At 42.6% G+C, this 17,098-nt stretch overlaps 1 protein-coding gene across 1 annotated transcript in view; it reads right to left on the bottom strand.

Moving 5' to 3' along the window:
• LOC137433187 (uncharacterized) overlaps nt 1–17,098 on the bottom strand; it is a 275,834-nt gene that overhangs the window by 179,034 nt on the left and 79,702 nt on the right. The window contains exons 12-17 of the mRNA XM_078783996.1: nt 16,633–16,677; nt 16,056–16,109; nt 13,959–14,012; nt 13,722–13,775; nt 4,951–5,004; nt 2,460–2,513 (exon numbers count right to left, since the gene is read on the bottom strand). Coding sequence (XP_078640122.1) covers nt 2,460–2,513; nt 4,951–5,004; nt 13,722–13,775; nt 13,959–14,012; nt 16,056–16,109; nt 16,633–16,677 — 315 coding nt within the window. The remainder of the gene's footprint in view (nt 1–2,459; nt 2,514–4,950; nt 5,005–13,721; nt 13,776–13,958; nt 14,013–16,055; nt 16,110–16,632; nt 16,678–17,098) is intronic.

Below are 17,098 nucleotides of genomic sequence, written 5' to 3'. Positions count from 1 at the left end.
AGCGGTTAGGCCGACATATAGCCGACGCGAGCTCTCGGTCCGTGCCGGGCTTTGTGTACTGCGGGAACCGGCGAGGATCGTAATCACGGCGGTTTCAAAAGGACGCCTCGATACAGGCACATTTGTCAGTTGCTGCCACTCAGCCCTAAGCTGATTAGCTGACTTGGTACGGCCATTGCGGACTAACCGGTGCAGCTGGCGATCATCCCTCCTTGTGGTTCTGCGGGGACGTCCTGGCCTCGGTATTGGAGTCGGGACACCCCTCTGAGCATTTCGTTTCAGGATCTTTGACACCTGACCTTGAGTGATGCCATACTGCTGAGCAATAGCACGCTCTTTCATGCCGTAATTTCGTAAAGCCACCACTCCATGACAAACAGCATTGTCGAGTTGACGGACCATCTCCAGAGGAAGCGGCAATAACTTTTGGAGACGTGCAGCAGTTGTTTTCCACTAATACAGAACGCAACAACCCTTGTATACCCGACTGTGAAGCCAATCGTCAAATGCACCTGTCCGTACATTTTGCCATGCCACCTGTGATATAATCCTGTTGTTGACTTCTTGCTGCGACAGACAATCAGTGACATGGTTCTTTTAACAAATAAATCACCAAAGTGTAAAAGAAACTCACCAGATTGATATACTGAGTTAAGAAAGTAAACCCAAGTCAAGGAAAAAAAATATAATCCATATTAAATGCCAAGTCTGTATTTGTAATAATTCCCTTATAAATAATCCCCTGTAAATATCCCCATTATTTGGCTAATATTAAAGATCGCACCCTAGTTAGTCCATGTACAACACGTAGAACACCATAGGACCTCTCTGTAGTTATCTCATTATTATGTGTTTTAGTTAAGGATCTGTTCCCAATAGTTGAATCTACGTTGCATTAATCAAATAACCTAGGCCCCCTTGCAACCACATTCATTTTGCGGCAATAGCCGCCCTCCAACTAAGTGCGCGCCTCTGCCAGCCGCAGCCGCCTTAGCGCTCGCCCACAAGGCGCCATTGAACACGCGGTAATCTGGAGGAAAAAGGGGAGGAGTGGGTTCGAGCGCCAGGAACGAGGCGTGGCCTGTCAATGCCTCCTCAAGAGGTGGAGCCAGCGAGCCCTCGCCGGCCAACCAGGGCCGAGGTGAGCCGACCGGTAGGTGTGTCCTAGGAGCCGGCGGCTGGATACAGGAACGCCCAATAAAAGCGGCTGGGAGGGACTGCTTCACCAGATGAGTGCGAAGGTCCGAGATACGAGGTACCAGATGAGCATACAGCTGAATCGTACGGCAGGAGAGTGGGTCCGTTGACGGCGACCAATACCGCAATATATTCGCATTGTTCGACCGGGTGAAACCGATACGTGCAGCTGCCGCCGGGTTTCGCCTCAAGCCCGGAGCGTGGACCGGAACGCGACCTGGAGCGGACCTCGATACTGTGCCATCTGCTCGGACCTTCCTGCCCTGCCATCTGCTTGGACCTTCTCCCCCTTCCAGCCATTCCTTCCTGCCATTCCCTATTCGTGTAAGTCTGTTTGTTCTGTCTGGGCGTATGATAATATAAGACTGTTTTAAAGGTTGCCCTATGTCCTTTTATTTCCTCTCCTTGTATATTTCCTTCTTTCGTTTCCTCTTGTAGATAGTGAATAAACCTGTGTTCTTTCTTACCCTTTTGGTTTCTCCTTCCCCCGATTGCTTTAGTCCTTTCCCAATTGAGTACCTGTGGCACGATTCGGCCAACGCTCGGAGTCGGGTTTAGTCTTTTGTTAACGGCCCAAGTCACAGCTCGCTTCGCTCGGCACATCCATTCACGCTGCGGCCCGGGTGGGATAATCTCCTCGCTTACGGCCGGTGGTAGTAATTAGGTAGTAAGACGGATTGGGCTTACAACACTACTTACCACCGACCGGAAGTGACGTCATACTTCCAGGACCGGCGGACGGCCAGCTTAACAGGACAAGGGGATTAACCCCCCCTTGCTAACGGGAGTGCCGTCCCCCGGATCAGTAACTATATATATATATATATATATATATATATATATATATATATATATATATATATATATATATATATATATATATATATATATATATATATACTCTTACAAGGAAGAGAAACACAGGAAGAGGATAGTCAGCCCATAAAAACTTGGACTAGTGTTTCCAACTTATGGTTGTTTGTCCATGCTCTATCCCTTTTAGATGCAAGGAACACAGACCATTTTTAAAATCCTTGGTATGAATTGGCCAGGGTTTGAATCACTGACCTACAAGAGTCAAAGTAGATGCTATAACCATTTTACTACCTAAATTGGTTCAACTCTTTCAGAACTTCTTTCAGATAAAGTTATGTCATCAGAGCAGTTAACATAGTAAATAGCACGCTGCGCAATGTTGGTGCACCAGAAGCAAATGCTTTGTTCAAATAAAGCACACTGTGCCTGCATCATGTATTACTCACCTTTTTCGCTTTTTCTCCAATAGGTCCTGGAAGTCCTTGAGAACCAATTAGTCCCTGCAGTAACACAGATGCACACACAGCACATTAACATTTATTCAAGGTCCATGCATATTATAGTAACATACTGAATAACAAGATGCAATAAAGGCAGCAGACACACCTTTGAGTTGTCTCGTCTCAGTTCAATTCCCAGCCATTCTATAAACTGCCACCCCACAGTTAGGACTTTGCATTGATAATCATTCCGTCTTTCAGAGGCGATGAAAAGCTGACTATCTCATCGAGTGATATTTGCTTGTGGATGTTAAAGATCCCTCAATATAAGGCCATAAGGCACATTTCAAATTGAGTAGGCAATTGTGTTCTGGAACTCTGGAGCGATTTTAAAATCCTGCCTTGATTCAGGGTTGTTTCAGTTTTGGTCTACTGACCTATCAGGGTTAATTCTCAGCGATGGAAACATAAACAACTAGATGGTATTCATAGAATACTTACCCTGCTAAGTCAACTTGGTGCGAGCAAACTATTTTTTTAAAGCATTTTTTCTTTGATTCAATATGGCTGCAAAACCACGTGAGCGATTACATCATAAATTTATATTCTCTAATATAATTGTTGCGTCGATCATGCTCAATAAATTTAAAACTAATCAGACTAAGTGTTGTCCCTGTCGAATTATGACATCATAATTAAGGCACCAATGAAGTCATCGTTAGCAACACTTATTCCCCATGCGGAGTTCTTTACAATGAGCCATGTTTCAAGTTTTTCCATGGAGCGGTTTTGGAGATATAGAGGTGCAACGTTTTTCGTTTTTTCCAATATGGCGCCTGTACCATGTGACCTATGACGTCATAATTATCATTAAAACATTCTGCAGGAGGAGGCGCTCCTCTGGTGAAAATGTTGTGTCCATGAGACTAACAGTTGCAGAGCAAAAAAAAAATCATTCTTATCGGATCGAGCATCATACTTGTCGAATTATGACGTCATAATGAAGGCACCAATGACATCATCACATATATTATTCCCCATGGGGAGTATTTGGCAAAGCACGTTTAAATTATTCCATGGAGCGGTGTTGGAGATAAAGAGGTGCAACGTTTTTTGATTTTTCCAAGATGGCACCTGTAACACGTGACCGATGACGTTATAATTATCATTAAAAATTATACAGGAGGTGCTCCTATGATCAAAATTTTGTGCCCATCGGACTAACTGTTGCAGAGAAAAAAATATTTTCACACTGATCAGATCAAGAGTTGTACTTGTCGAATTACGACGTCATAATTAAGCCACCGATGACATCATCATCAACATATCTTATTCCACATGGGGATTACTTGACAATGAGCCTTGTTTCAATTTTTTTTCCATTGAGCGGTTTGGGCGATATAGCGGTGTAACGGTTTTCCAAGATGGGGCCTGTACCATGTGGCCTATGACGTCATAATTATCATTAAAATATTCTACAGGAGGAGGTGCTCCGATGGTGAAAATTGAGTCCATCAGACACTAACAGTTGCAGGGCAAAAAAAAATTCATTCTGATTGGATCAAGCATTATATTTGTCGAATTATGATGTCATAACGAAGGCACCGATGAAATCATCACATATATTATTCCCCATGGGGAGTATTTGGCAAAGCACGTTTCAATTTTTTCATGGAGTGGTTTCGGAGATATAGAGGTGCAACGTTTTTCGATTTTTCCCAAGATGGCACCTGTAACACATGACCGATGATGTCATAATTATCATTAAAAATTATACATGAGGAGGTGCTCCTATGATCAAAATTTTGTCCATCGGACTAACTGTTGCAGAGAAAAAATGTTTTTGCACTGATCAGATCAAGCGTTGTACTTGTCGAATTATGACGTCATAATGAAGCCACCCATGACATCATCATCAACATATCTTAATCCCCATGGGGAGTCCTTGACAATGAGCCTTTCGATTTTTTCCATTGAGCGGTTTGGGAGATATAGAGGTGTAACGGTTTTCCAAGATGGCGTCCGTACCACGTGACATATGATGTCATAATTATGAGTAAATATTTCTACAGGCAGAGGCACTCCTTTGGTAAAATTTCGTGTCAATCGGACCAATGGTTTTCGGGAAAATTAATAAAAAAAAAAAATGCAGACACGCACATACGTACGCCACATGTACATACGCAACCGAAGGCCTAACCCTGCTTTTCGCTTCGCGAGCACAGAGTACCCAGTCATGTGCCCTGATGCCAACAATAAGTAAGTTGCAGCAACAATATAACAGCTTCCCAACTCTACAAGCAAATGTGACAACTATGTCAACCACAAATTGGCACAACTTGAGCATAGGATGCTCTGGAATATTAAGTTCATAACATGTTCGATTGTCCTGACTTATAGACTGTAATGCACCTTAGACATTGCTTTAATAACACAAGAAACAAAATAATGAAATCGAAAGGTTTGTTACAAATTTCCTGAAAAAAATAAATCATACCTTCGGTCCATAGACACCATTCATTCCAGGAAGACCAATTATACCTGGAAAACCCTGAAAAAGAATGGCACTTATTAACACCATATAAAATGCATGCATTCACACAGGCATGCACACTTACAATAACACGTTTGTTGAAACAAATATTTCATTCAACCAAGAGACGAGTTTTTAGGTCATCTCATCTCTATTCTTGAAGAGATGAACTTATAAAATGGGTCATGATGTCCGGTTGTCTGTCTGTCGAGTAGTTGTCTGTCTGTCCATCTGTTAACTTTTTGCTATTTTTGCTACTCCTCCCTTATCACCTGGCTTTTCAATTTTGAATTATGAGTGCTCCCAGGGGTGGTTACCCCCTGAAACTTCAGATCTGAATTCTGCAGGGAATAAGAGAACTTAAAAAGACTGGCTTGGTGCAGTTTCAATCTTATGATTAGAAAGTGTTCTTTTCGGGTCACAGATCATGTAAAATAAACGCTGTGGCAGTGATTTGCAATAAGAAGACAGCTCAAAGGACAATGAGTGAGCATTACCGTCATTCAGATATATGCTCCAACTTCTACAACAGATGAAGAAAATGTGGCGGGGATTCAGGAAAAGTTGCATGAACTGGTATAATTGGGAGAACAGCCCAAAGGAGATGTTTCAATTATTATGGGAGAATGGAATGGAAAAATTGCAGAAGCAGGAGCACCAGGAATTGCAGGAAAGCACGGATTTGGGGTATAAAATATGGGGAAGGGGAGAGAATGCTGGAGTTCTATGTGGAGAATGATCTCGTGCTTACAAACAAACGGTTCAAACAACCCAAGCGAAAAGTGTACACATTAACTTAACGTGATGGGCACCATAGAAATAACATCGACTACATTCCAATCAACAGAAGATGTTGAAGTGTTGTGCAATCTGCCAGGCACAAATAGCAGGAAAGATCATTAACTCCTTGCGGCAAAACTACAAGTCAAATTGAGAAAGGTGAAAAAAAATATATAAAAAACTCGGACCAGATATGACCTTGAAAACATATCTAAACTAGATGGTATTCATAGAATATTTACCCTGCGCAGTCAACTTGTTGCGAGCAAACTCTTCTGTTTTTTAACATTTCTTCATTTGATCCGATATGGCTGCCAGACCACGTGAGCGATGACATCATAAAATTATATTCTCTAATATAATTGTTGCATAGATCACGCTCAATACATTTCAAACTGATCAGACGAAGCAGTGTCCCTGTCGAATTATGACGTCATAATTATGGCACTAATGACGTCATCGTTAACACCTATTCCCAATATGGAGTTCTTTACAATGAGCCATGTTTCAATTTTTTCCATGCAGCGGTTTTGGAGATATGGAGGTGCAACATTTTTCGGTCTTTCCAAGATGGTGCCTGTACCACATGACCTATGACGTCATAATAATCATTAAAATATTCCACAGGAGGAGGCACTCCTATGGTGAAAATGTCATGTCAATCGGACCAAGGTTTGCCGAGCAAATGAATTTTTAAAATGCAGACACGGCACACGGCACACGTACGCACAAGAATGCTTAACCCCACATTTTGCTTCGCGAGCACAGGGTAACTAGAACGACACTCAGTAGAGAGCATACCTCCACCTGGTTGGCCATATCACTCAATGGTGAACAATCACTTAAAAAATTAAATAATTCCCATATACGAATCCATATTCAGATCTTAGCCAAAATCGAATCGAATCGCCCTTGTCAGATACCCAACCGGTCCACCAAGATTCATCCAAATCCGTCGACAACTTTTTGAGATATCCTGCTATGTATCGTTTTTGGCCCTATCTCCCAATGGTGAAGAAGCACTTTTAAAATCATAGTAGCCGGATCTGAATCCGGATCTTCACCAAAATCGAATCATTTCGTTTTTGGTCAGAATCTTTCGTCAGAATCCGTCTCATACGCCTGCCCCAAGAAATTTTCGTCAGAAAATTTCGTCAGAATCCGTCCACAACGTTTTGAGATATGTTGTTCACAAACGGACCAACAGACAAACGGACAGACAGACAGGGGTGAAACCATAACCTCCATCCACCTTTGGTCATAATGACGTCATAATGGAGGCACCCATGGCATCATCATTAACATGTTTTTCCACATGAAGAGTTCTTTACAATGAGCCATGTCTCCATTTTTTCTATTCAGCACTTTTGGAGATATAGAGGTGCAAAGGTTTTCGGTTTTTCCAAGATGGCGGCCATACCACGTGACGTATGACGTCATAATTAAAATTTCTAAATTATACAGGTGGAGTTGCACATATGGTGAAAATTTCCTGTCAATCGGACCAACGGTTGCAGAGAAAATCATATTTATTCTGTGCGGACAAACAGACAGACAGACAAACGGACTCAAATGGAATACCCTCTCCTCAGGCGAGGATAATAAAGGAAGAACACTATTTTGCAGAGCTAGACTTGGTTGACAGAATACTAGAAGAATTGTGGCAAGATGTTGAAGAAATTGTGGAAGAAGAGGCCAAAAACAACATCACATAAGCAAGCAGAAATAAGAAGGTTAAATGGCTGTCAGTATATGCAATAAATCTTGCATACAGAAGAAGAGTGATGAACACTAAAGGCGCTTCAAGGGAGGACATTATGCAGCTAAATGCAGACTTCTAATGGCAAGCAAGCGAGGAAAGAAAAAGACAAATACGTATTTAAAAACATGCAAAGAGATAGAAAATGACAACAGAGCAGGAAAAACAAGCGGTCTTTTTTAAAAGATCAGAGAGATCACAGGAAAGTTTAGGTCTAGGATTGAGGTCTGAGTAGAACAGGAAAATATCCAACAGAAGAAACACGGGTGAAATAGAGATGGAAGAACTATACTGCGACTCCATACAAATGAGAGAGCAATACAACGGCAACCCTCAAAAAAAAAAAAAAAAAAAAAAAAAAAAAATATATAGTTACGTGCTCCTCCCCAACCCCCGGCCACAGTGTACCTCCGAGCCTCGAAAGGAGTCACGGCAGAAAGATGTGTTATTATGTGTGTGTCCCAATGACCAATGGTAGAACCATACCAAGCAATTGATACAAAACCAATTATTGTATTCAAACTCACACAATAATAACACTTAACGCAAGTAAAAGGAAACTTTCACTTGCACATCATAAACCATACAATTCCTATGATGGTACCACCAGTATTTCCTTAATCAATAACTCACAGTACTCCAACGTGAGCGAACTGTAACATTCCCCAAAGTCACGGTGTCACGACACAAGGCCAAAGTCGATCCCCGCTCTGGCGATCACGCAAAAAGGTCATACTGGGACATGAATCCAGGCCGGTTGACAGGCAAAGCTGCAGAAGAGCCGCTTGGTGAGAGGTCGGGCCGAAGTCGGTCCGGTAATGGTTCACCCAAAAGGTGAATGGAAGCTCACACCTTCTGTTCACCCGACAATGAAGCGGACATGAACAATCGGCGGTTCCCAGGCTGAGGTCGCTCCGGGAAAACCCACGACACACGTGGAACCGGGCGAAAACCTGGTGCGAGGTGAAATGGTGGACCGGCCAATAATGGAGGCGTTGGCTTGCTCTCCCATGATGATTCACTCTCGGAACCAAAACCCGTCACGCAGGTTTATTTGCAACAGCAATAACGACTCTGTCACAGGAATCCCTTTCCCGGGGAAACCAACATTCGCTCGTGACCAAGGTCCACAAGATCCACTCGCCACCATGAAGAAGATAAGCCCTTTTTCTCCTCCGATCTCTCTCGACCTTATCGCCCACCTCTTCTTCTTATTCTTCTTCTTCCGGTTTCTTCTTCACCAATTTCGATTTTCTTCTGAAACACTATTTTTACCTTTGAAGACAGTTATCTCCATTTCACACTGAAACCATAACAATAATATTACCTGGAACTAAAAATGCTTCAAGTACATGAAAACCACAAAGACGGAAGTGAGGAATCCGTAACAATATACACACACTTTTCGTCACCCGAACAAGATATGGTTATTTAGACTTTAGTAAAGTATCAAGAAGATTGTTAATGTCTAAGATTAGGCAAAGCCATAAATATATGAACACAGTGGAAAAAATGAAACACACCAACAGCAGGGCAGAGGGATACAACAGAGGTATACTTTTATTTTTAAGTACAAGGTTAAGGCTCGTGGATGAGGTAACACACTGAACATAGAGGGAGACTTGGACAAATGTATCTTGTTTTCCCTGTTTCCTTTCCTGAAAGTCCCTGTTATGTCCATCCTGTTTATCCCGTGTACCCTGCCCCAGCCTTCTCTCTTCCACAGATCTCCTAATGTCCCTGTTCCCTATTGTTGTTGTGCTTCCCTCTCTCACCCCTCTTGTCTCCTGCTCCTTTTGTTATATGTGTTAGCTCTTATACGAGCCTCAACTTAGTATATACAAAACCTCCAAAACATCGGTGTGGGAAAGAATTGAGTGGTCAGGGAGGACGATATTGATACAGAAGCAATCCCTCAGGAAGGAAAAATTGTAAATTTGGAATGATGTGGGATTGATGGTGGTAGAGAGTTTAATGGGGTTAGAAAATATCATGGTTTTGGATAGGGAATGATCTGAGATGGTGGTGAACAGCTGTCTTGAAGACTTGGAGGGAGAAATGAGAATGAAGAGAATATGGAAGTTGCTTTCACAAGTGGGAAAAAAGAGGAACAAATAGGTGGAGGTGAGCAGTGATCCTGGATTTGGGTAGTTTTACCAGAAGGGGGTTTATGGTGGACCATGTGTGCCCAGAAGAACTATGTGCGAGGGGGGGCGGAGTGGGGGACCATGGAAAGAGCAGAGGGTGCAAGACCAGAAAGTAAGTGGTAGAAGACAGAGTCCACCAACCTGTGTGGAATGGCAAAGCGATAGGCCCATAGACAGCTCCGTTGCAGGACATTCCAATAATCTTCAAGGCCTTGGCTTCCATGGCATCAAGCTGAGCAAGGTGGGAGTCAGGGGAGCAAACCCAGAAGGGAGAGCAGTACTTCATCGAGTTACGGATGAAGGCCTTTTAGGTGGATAGGAGTTTAGGTGTTCCAAGGAAGGACTTTGTACGATGCTGGATGCCCAGTCAGTGACTGACCTTGTAGGCCAACTTTAAAATGTGGTTTGTCAAAGAAAGGTCATGGCTTACTTGGAAGAAGGGCAAGGGGAAGACACATCCACAAAAAGTCTCCTCCCAGAAATGGACGTTTTACATGAATGAATGAATGAATGAAAATGAATGATCGTTTTAAGGCCATTTTCCCCACTAGAGCAGGGGTTAGCCTTGCGGGCCCCATGACCCTTGCAGGCCCCCTGTTTGAGAAAATGTTTTTATGGCCGGATGCCCTTCCTGACGCCAACCCTTGGTCGCCTCTTACGATGCGCAGGGATACGGTGTACCTATTCTAAACCGGGGTACACACCGGGATCGTTTTACATGAATATGCAAAAGTAATTCGGGAATGAAAAATGCAAATACAACAACAACAACAACATGCATTTTAAGGCCATTTTCCCTGATAGAGTGTGGGTTAGCCTTGCGGTCCCCATGACAATCTTCTCCATCTTGCCCTATTTTCTGCATCTCTCCTTGTTAGCCCCCTTGCCCGCATTTCTTCTTCCACCATCTTTAGCCAAGTCTTTCTCGGTCTTCCCCGTCCTCTACTTCCTTCTACATTCATTTCCATCACTCTTCTCAACCAGTCACTGCCATCCTTCCTCAACACATGACCAAACCATGTCAACCTGTTCCTCTTCACAGCATCAATCACAGGCACTATTCCCTCATTTGTCTTCCTCTCTCTCTCAACGATACTCCGCACATCCACCGAACCATTCGCATTTCCACCTTTTCCAGCCTTCGTTGCTGCTCTACGTTCATTACCCAGAATGAAAAATGCAAATGATGTACGAAATTGCATCATCATTTCCTTTTTTTTCATACAGAAACATATGACTGCTCATTACATTCAATGTTGTTCCATGGAGAATATGGACCGTTTGTATATTAATTTCCATTCTACTTCATGCTAAAATATGTAATTTGGTGTCTGTCTGTCTGTCTGAATGACTGACTGACTGACTGACTGACTGACTGACTGACTTTTGACTGCGATACATTCGATCATTACTTATCCAATCTGAATTAAACTTGACAGGGTCACACGATGGGAGGTTGTAGTGATTTACCTACTCCCCTCCCCCACCCAAGGGGGTTTCCCCACCAAGAGGGTTGCGTATTGAGGAGTATATCCGTGTTAAGATAGCTTTATCATGGCGTTTATATCCAAGGCCGCTTCTCACAACAAAAGTAATAACAATACTCATGATAATAGCATAATATTAATTGTATTACAAATCAACATTAATACAAACTAGAACTGCCACTTTAAAACTGCTGGCAGTGATGACCGGTTTACTCGCACCCACTTTTGATACAACCCCACTTTTCATACAACCCCACTTTTCATACAACCCCACTTTCATTGGACATGCTTTGACACAACCCCCTTGGATACAACCCCGACACACACACACACACACACACACACACACACACACACACACACACACACACACACACACACACACACACACACACATCCCCCCTACCCCCTCCCACACCCACACCCACACCCCTCCCCCCACACGCACACCCCTCCAAACACACACACACACATCCCTACCCCCCCCACACACACACACATCCCTCCCCCCACACACACACACACATCCCTCCCACACACACACACACATCCCCCCTACACACACACACACACACACACACACACACACACACACACACATGCGCACACACACACATCCCCCCTACCCCCACCCACATCCCTCCCCCCAAACACATACCCCTCCAAACACACACACACACACCAACCCCCCCCCCCCCACCTACACACACACATCCCTCCACCCCCACACACACACACATCCCCCCTACACACACACACACACCCCACCCCACACACACACACACACACACACACACCCCTCCCCCCACACGCACACACATATCCAGACAAACGCACATCCCCCTCCCCCCCACGACACATCCCCCGACACACAACCCCCCCCCCACACACACACACATCCCCACACACACACACATTCCCCTTACCCCCCACCCACATACACACACACATGCACACATCCCCCCACCCCAACCCCCAATACACACACACACACACACACACACACACATCCCCCCCACCCTAACACACACACAAACACACGCATACATCCCCCCACCCCCAACACACACACACACACACACACACACACACACACACACACACACACACACATCCCCCCCACCCCTAACACAAACACACAAACACACGCACACATCCCCCCATCCCCCCCAACCCTAACACACATGCACACACACAAACACCCCCACACCCCTCCCCCCACATGCACACCCCTCCACACGTACACACACACACCCCCCCCCCCACCTCGACACATATACACACACACACACACACACACATACATATACACGCACACCCACACACAAACACCCCCACACCCCTCCCCCCACACGCACACCCCTCCCCCCACACGCACACCCCTCCACACAAACACACACACACCCCCTCACCCCATCCATTAAAAAAAATATTTTCGTTTAATTAACGATATCTGCCACCCGTAGAAGAACATCATGCCGTGGCATGACGTCATCCGTGGCCCGTGCCGTATGTCAGCGGAAGAACGAAGTATCCCGTCGATCGAACTTGGTCAAATTTTTCATGATTGTCACCAAATTTGTTGTGGTATTTTGTTAACTCATCCGAGGCAAGGCGACAATCGAAATCCGATTTGAAATCGGAGCCAAATTGACGCCGTAAGGTCTGCCTGCACGCATGGATATTTTACCTGAGGAAGAATTCACTTTGGAAATGCGACCAATTTAAAATGTTAAATTTTGAATAACTTCGTCATTTTAAATCGGATTTCCACCAAATAAAGGTCACCATTGCTTGCAGATACCCCTCTTTCTCCTTAAAATTGAGGACAGGATGAAATTCAGAGCGAGAAATAAGCCGAGGCGACGGAGAGTTTTACAATGTTATTTTCCAATGTAAATGACAATATCGTGTAGTTTTACGAAAATTCATCACAATTTGCCCAGATTTGTTGCATTCGAATGGTAACACCCTCTAGCGACTGCCAAATCCGAAGACAATTTAATTTCGAGCTACCCTTAGCTCGTGAGGTGGTTATGTCACATGGCCTGGTCAAATAAAAGTGTTGTGGTTCTTCTTCTTCAGGCAATAACAACTTCTAGTTTCCAGACCGTACATCCAATCATCTTGAAATTTTGCACACTTGTTACTCTTCATGACTTCTACTATAGTATGAAGTTTCACGTCGATCAATAAAGCGATTCAAGAGATATCCATTAAAAAAATATATTTTCGTTTAATTAACGATATCTGCCAAACCACGTGACCTATCGCAAATTCTAAAAAGACATTTTAGTAGACTGACATGCTGAACAGATCTGTGAATTTTCTCCTCGATTGGATCAAAAATGAGGGAGGAGCTAGGTTTTAAAGGTTCATGCTTAAAAACGTCATAACTCTGAAACCATGTGTCGTATGATGTCGTGCTCGCTGACTTTTTTGTTCGTCATGGGTATGCGATTCTGCTTGCAAAGTGTGGCCTCGATCTGGATGTGTCCATGGTGCTGAAGTGGAGAAAAATTAACATGTGTGTGTTAACTGCAAAAAGTTTGTTCAATGTACCTCTGGTCCTTGAGGACCTTGTAAACCCACTGGTCCAGCGTCACCAACTGCACCCTAAAAAGACATGTTACAAATGTTCGTAATGAAATGGAAGACCAAATACTGCATTGGAGTCATCAAAAGGAACCGAAATTAGCAAAGAGCAAAGTTATTCACCATGTTCACCTTTATCCTGAAGTTATTTTGAAATGCCAACGTTATGCATGATAATGAAGAGCAATTAAACAAGCCACTTACAGGAGGACCTGGGTTTCCAATGGGACCAGGCAGACCTGGAAGACCTGGTATGCCCTTGAAAACAAAAGTACGTTTTTTTGAAAATGAAAATGAGAAAAACAAAAAGTCAATCAACGTTACTTCTCCATTTCGATGTTAAGTACTATAGACACTGATTTAAATCAGCCAGTCAGAAAATATTGCATTTATTCCCACAAAACCGGTTGGTTTGAGTACTCATACCCCAAATCTAACATTGATTGTGAGTTATAGAAACAGTCACATGAAAAAGTAAGTACACCCCATGTAAAGTTTTGACTTTTTCAACATATTTCAACATACAGCTATTTGATCTTCATTTCAACAATATTGAAAGATGAAGGTGATATAATATAACAAATATCATGAAACATTTACATTTTGTAGTCCATTGCATAATATAAATAAACATGAATGCAAATTTCGCATGTGGAAAAAGTAAGTACACCCTTGGCTCTAATAGATGGTATTGCCCCCTTTGGTAGAAACAACCTCAAGTAAGCGTTTCTTATAACTGTCTACCAGCCTCTGACATCGACTGGGGGGAATTTTTGCCCACTCCTCCATGCAGAATTCTTTCAGCTGTGCGATGTTTGAGGGGTTTCTTGCATGCAAAGCTCGTTTCAAATCCCCCCACAACATCTCGATGGGATTTAGATCCGGGCTTTGACTTGGCCATTCCAGAACCCTCCATTTCTTTCTTTTCAGCCATTCCTTGGTGGATTTACTGGTATGTTTAGGGTCATTGTCATGTTGCAAGGTCCACCTTCAGTTGAGCTTCAACTTTCTGACAGACGGTCTCACATTATCCTCAAGCATCCTCTGGTACAATGCAGAATTCATAGTGGAGTCTATGATAGTGAGCTGCCCAGGCCCTGATGCAGCAAAGCTGCCCCAAACCATAATATTTCCACCACCATGCTTTACAGTTGGTATCAGGTTCTTGTGGTCAAATGGTGTCTTTGGTTTTCGCCAAATATGTCTTCTGGTACTGTGGCCAAATAGCTCTACCTCTGACTCATCTGTCCAGAGCACATTGTTCCAGAAGTGCTGGACTTTGCCGGGTGTTCTTTGGCAAACTTTAGTCTTGCCCTGATGTTCTTTCTGGACAGCAAAGGTTTCCTCCTGGCACACCTCCAATGTAGATCAAATTTGTGCAGACTCTTTCTAATGGTAGACTTGTGCACTTTGCCATCAACAGTGGCAAGAGCTACCTGTAGGTCCCGTGATGACATTCTGGGGTTCTTATAGGCTTCTTTCAGCATCTTGAGGTCTGCTCTCGGGCTGAACTTGATTGGGTGGCCTGGCCTGAACAAGTTGGCAGTTGTTTGGAATCTTCTCCACTTGTAGATGATCTTCCGGACAATCGAATAATTGCTTTCAAATTGTTTGGCGATCTTTTAAAATCCCTTCCCAGACTCGTAGGCATCGATAACCTTCTTTCTGAAGGCCTCAGAGAGCTCTTTCGATCTCGGCATGGTGACGCCGCACACTTCAACAACAAAGAGAAAACCAAACGAAATGTCTGAAGTTTAAATAAGACAGGTTCCTCCAAGATCCACTCTAACGATGTTCTAATCATTTGCACCTGAGCTGGTGCAGCTGATTCTAATTTTAGGTATTTGAAGTGGTGATAAATGTAGGGGTGTACTTACTTTTTCCACATGCAAAATTTGCATTTATGTTTATTTAAATTATACATTGGACTACAAAATGTAAATGTTTCATGATATTTGTTATATTATATCACCTTTATCTATCAATATTGTTGAAATGAAGATCAAATAGCTGTTTGTTGAAATATGTTCAAAAAGTCAAAACTTTACATGGGGTGTACTTACTTTTTCACGTGACTGTATATGGTTTATGAAGTGAAAATTATAATTATTGTCTGAATTGCATTTGACAAAAATAATTGCTATTCATGATGCTTCATTGGCTGTTGGAGTGTTGGTGTTAGGGTGAGCAACAAACACATTTCAAAAGTTCCTATCTTGAAACCAAACATGAAGGATGCAGTTTAATTTCATGCTCTCAGATTACAATAATTGGGTCTGCATAATCAGGAAGGCACCTTACCTTGTCCCCAAGAAATCCCTCCTCTCCAGGAGGTCCAGTTTGGCCCTCTTCTCCCTGGAAAATCATGGGGAAGCACAGATCAAGTAGGACAGTGAGCTCAAGCTAGTAAATTTTGTCTTGTATAGATTACATTGAGTAATATATAAAATTATTCAGATCCATATATATATATATATATATATATATGTGTGTGTGTATATATATATATATATATATATATATATATATATATATATATATATATATATATATATATATATATATATATATATGTATATATATAGTTTGTGATAAATGTGTGTGTGTTTGTGTGTGTGTGTTTGTTTTGAACATTTGTATGATATAGAGCATTATAAGTACTAGTCCTTTAATACAATATTTTATACAATACAATTTAACGTCTTTAAAACAGTGCATAATTTTCAAGTTATATTTTTGTGAGGATGCCACTATTAATAAGTTCCAAAGTGGAGGATTAATTATGTGGATTATGGTAATTCAGTCCATTAGTCGATTATATGAAATGAAATGAGTTAATATTTTATAATCAAGGTGAGTTAATGCTCTGATAGATCACCTTATCACCTGTCAATCCTTGCTTCCCTGGGCTGCCTTGAAATCCCTGCCAGACAGCAAAAGAGGTCAGCAGGTCATTTCTGGTTAGTTTATAAATACTAATTACTTTTAAAAAACAATATCTGCATGTGCGCTTGTGTGCATTTGTATGTGTATATATATTATATTGTTGCGGATATGGGATTTACTTCCATCCATATCCGCTTGTAAATATTCCCCTATTTCCTCCATACTTCCCAACTATCCCCAATCCCCCATTCCCTAGTCCCATTTTCTGTAAACAACACTCTGTAGACCCGACCACCCCCTATTTCCCCCATTAAATGTCGCATCCAGGTCCACCGCATCTCACGTAGACAACTATAGGACATCTTGCTAGTTATTCTTAGTCTATGTCAGTTAAGGACTCGTTTCCATTAATTCTGACTCTTCGTTGCACCAGAATGTGATTGTATGGCACCGTTAGG

This window comes from Myxine glutinosa, chromosome 8, assembly GCF_964187855.1.
Source record: "Myxine glutinosa chromosome 8, kmMyxGlut1.1, whole genome shotgun sequence".
Lineage (NCBI taxonomy): Eukaryota > Metazoa > Chordata > Myxini > Myxiniformes > Myxinidae > Myxine > Myxine glutinosa.
This window is presented reverse-complemented; position numbering and strand designations above follow the sequence as displayed.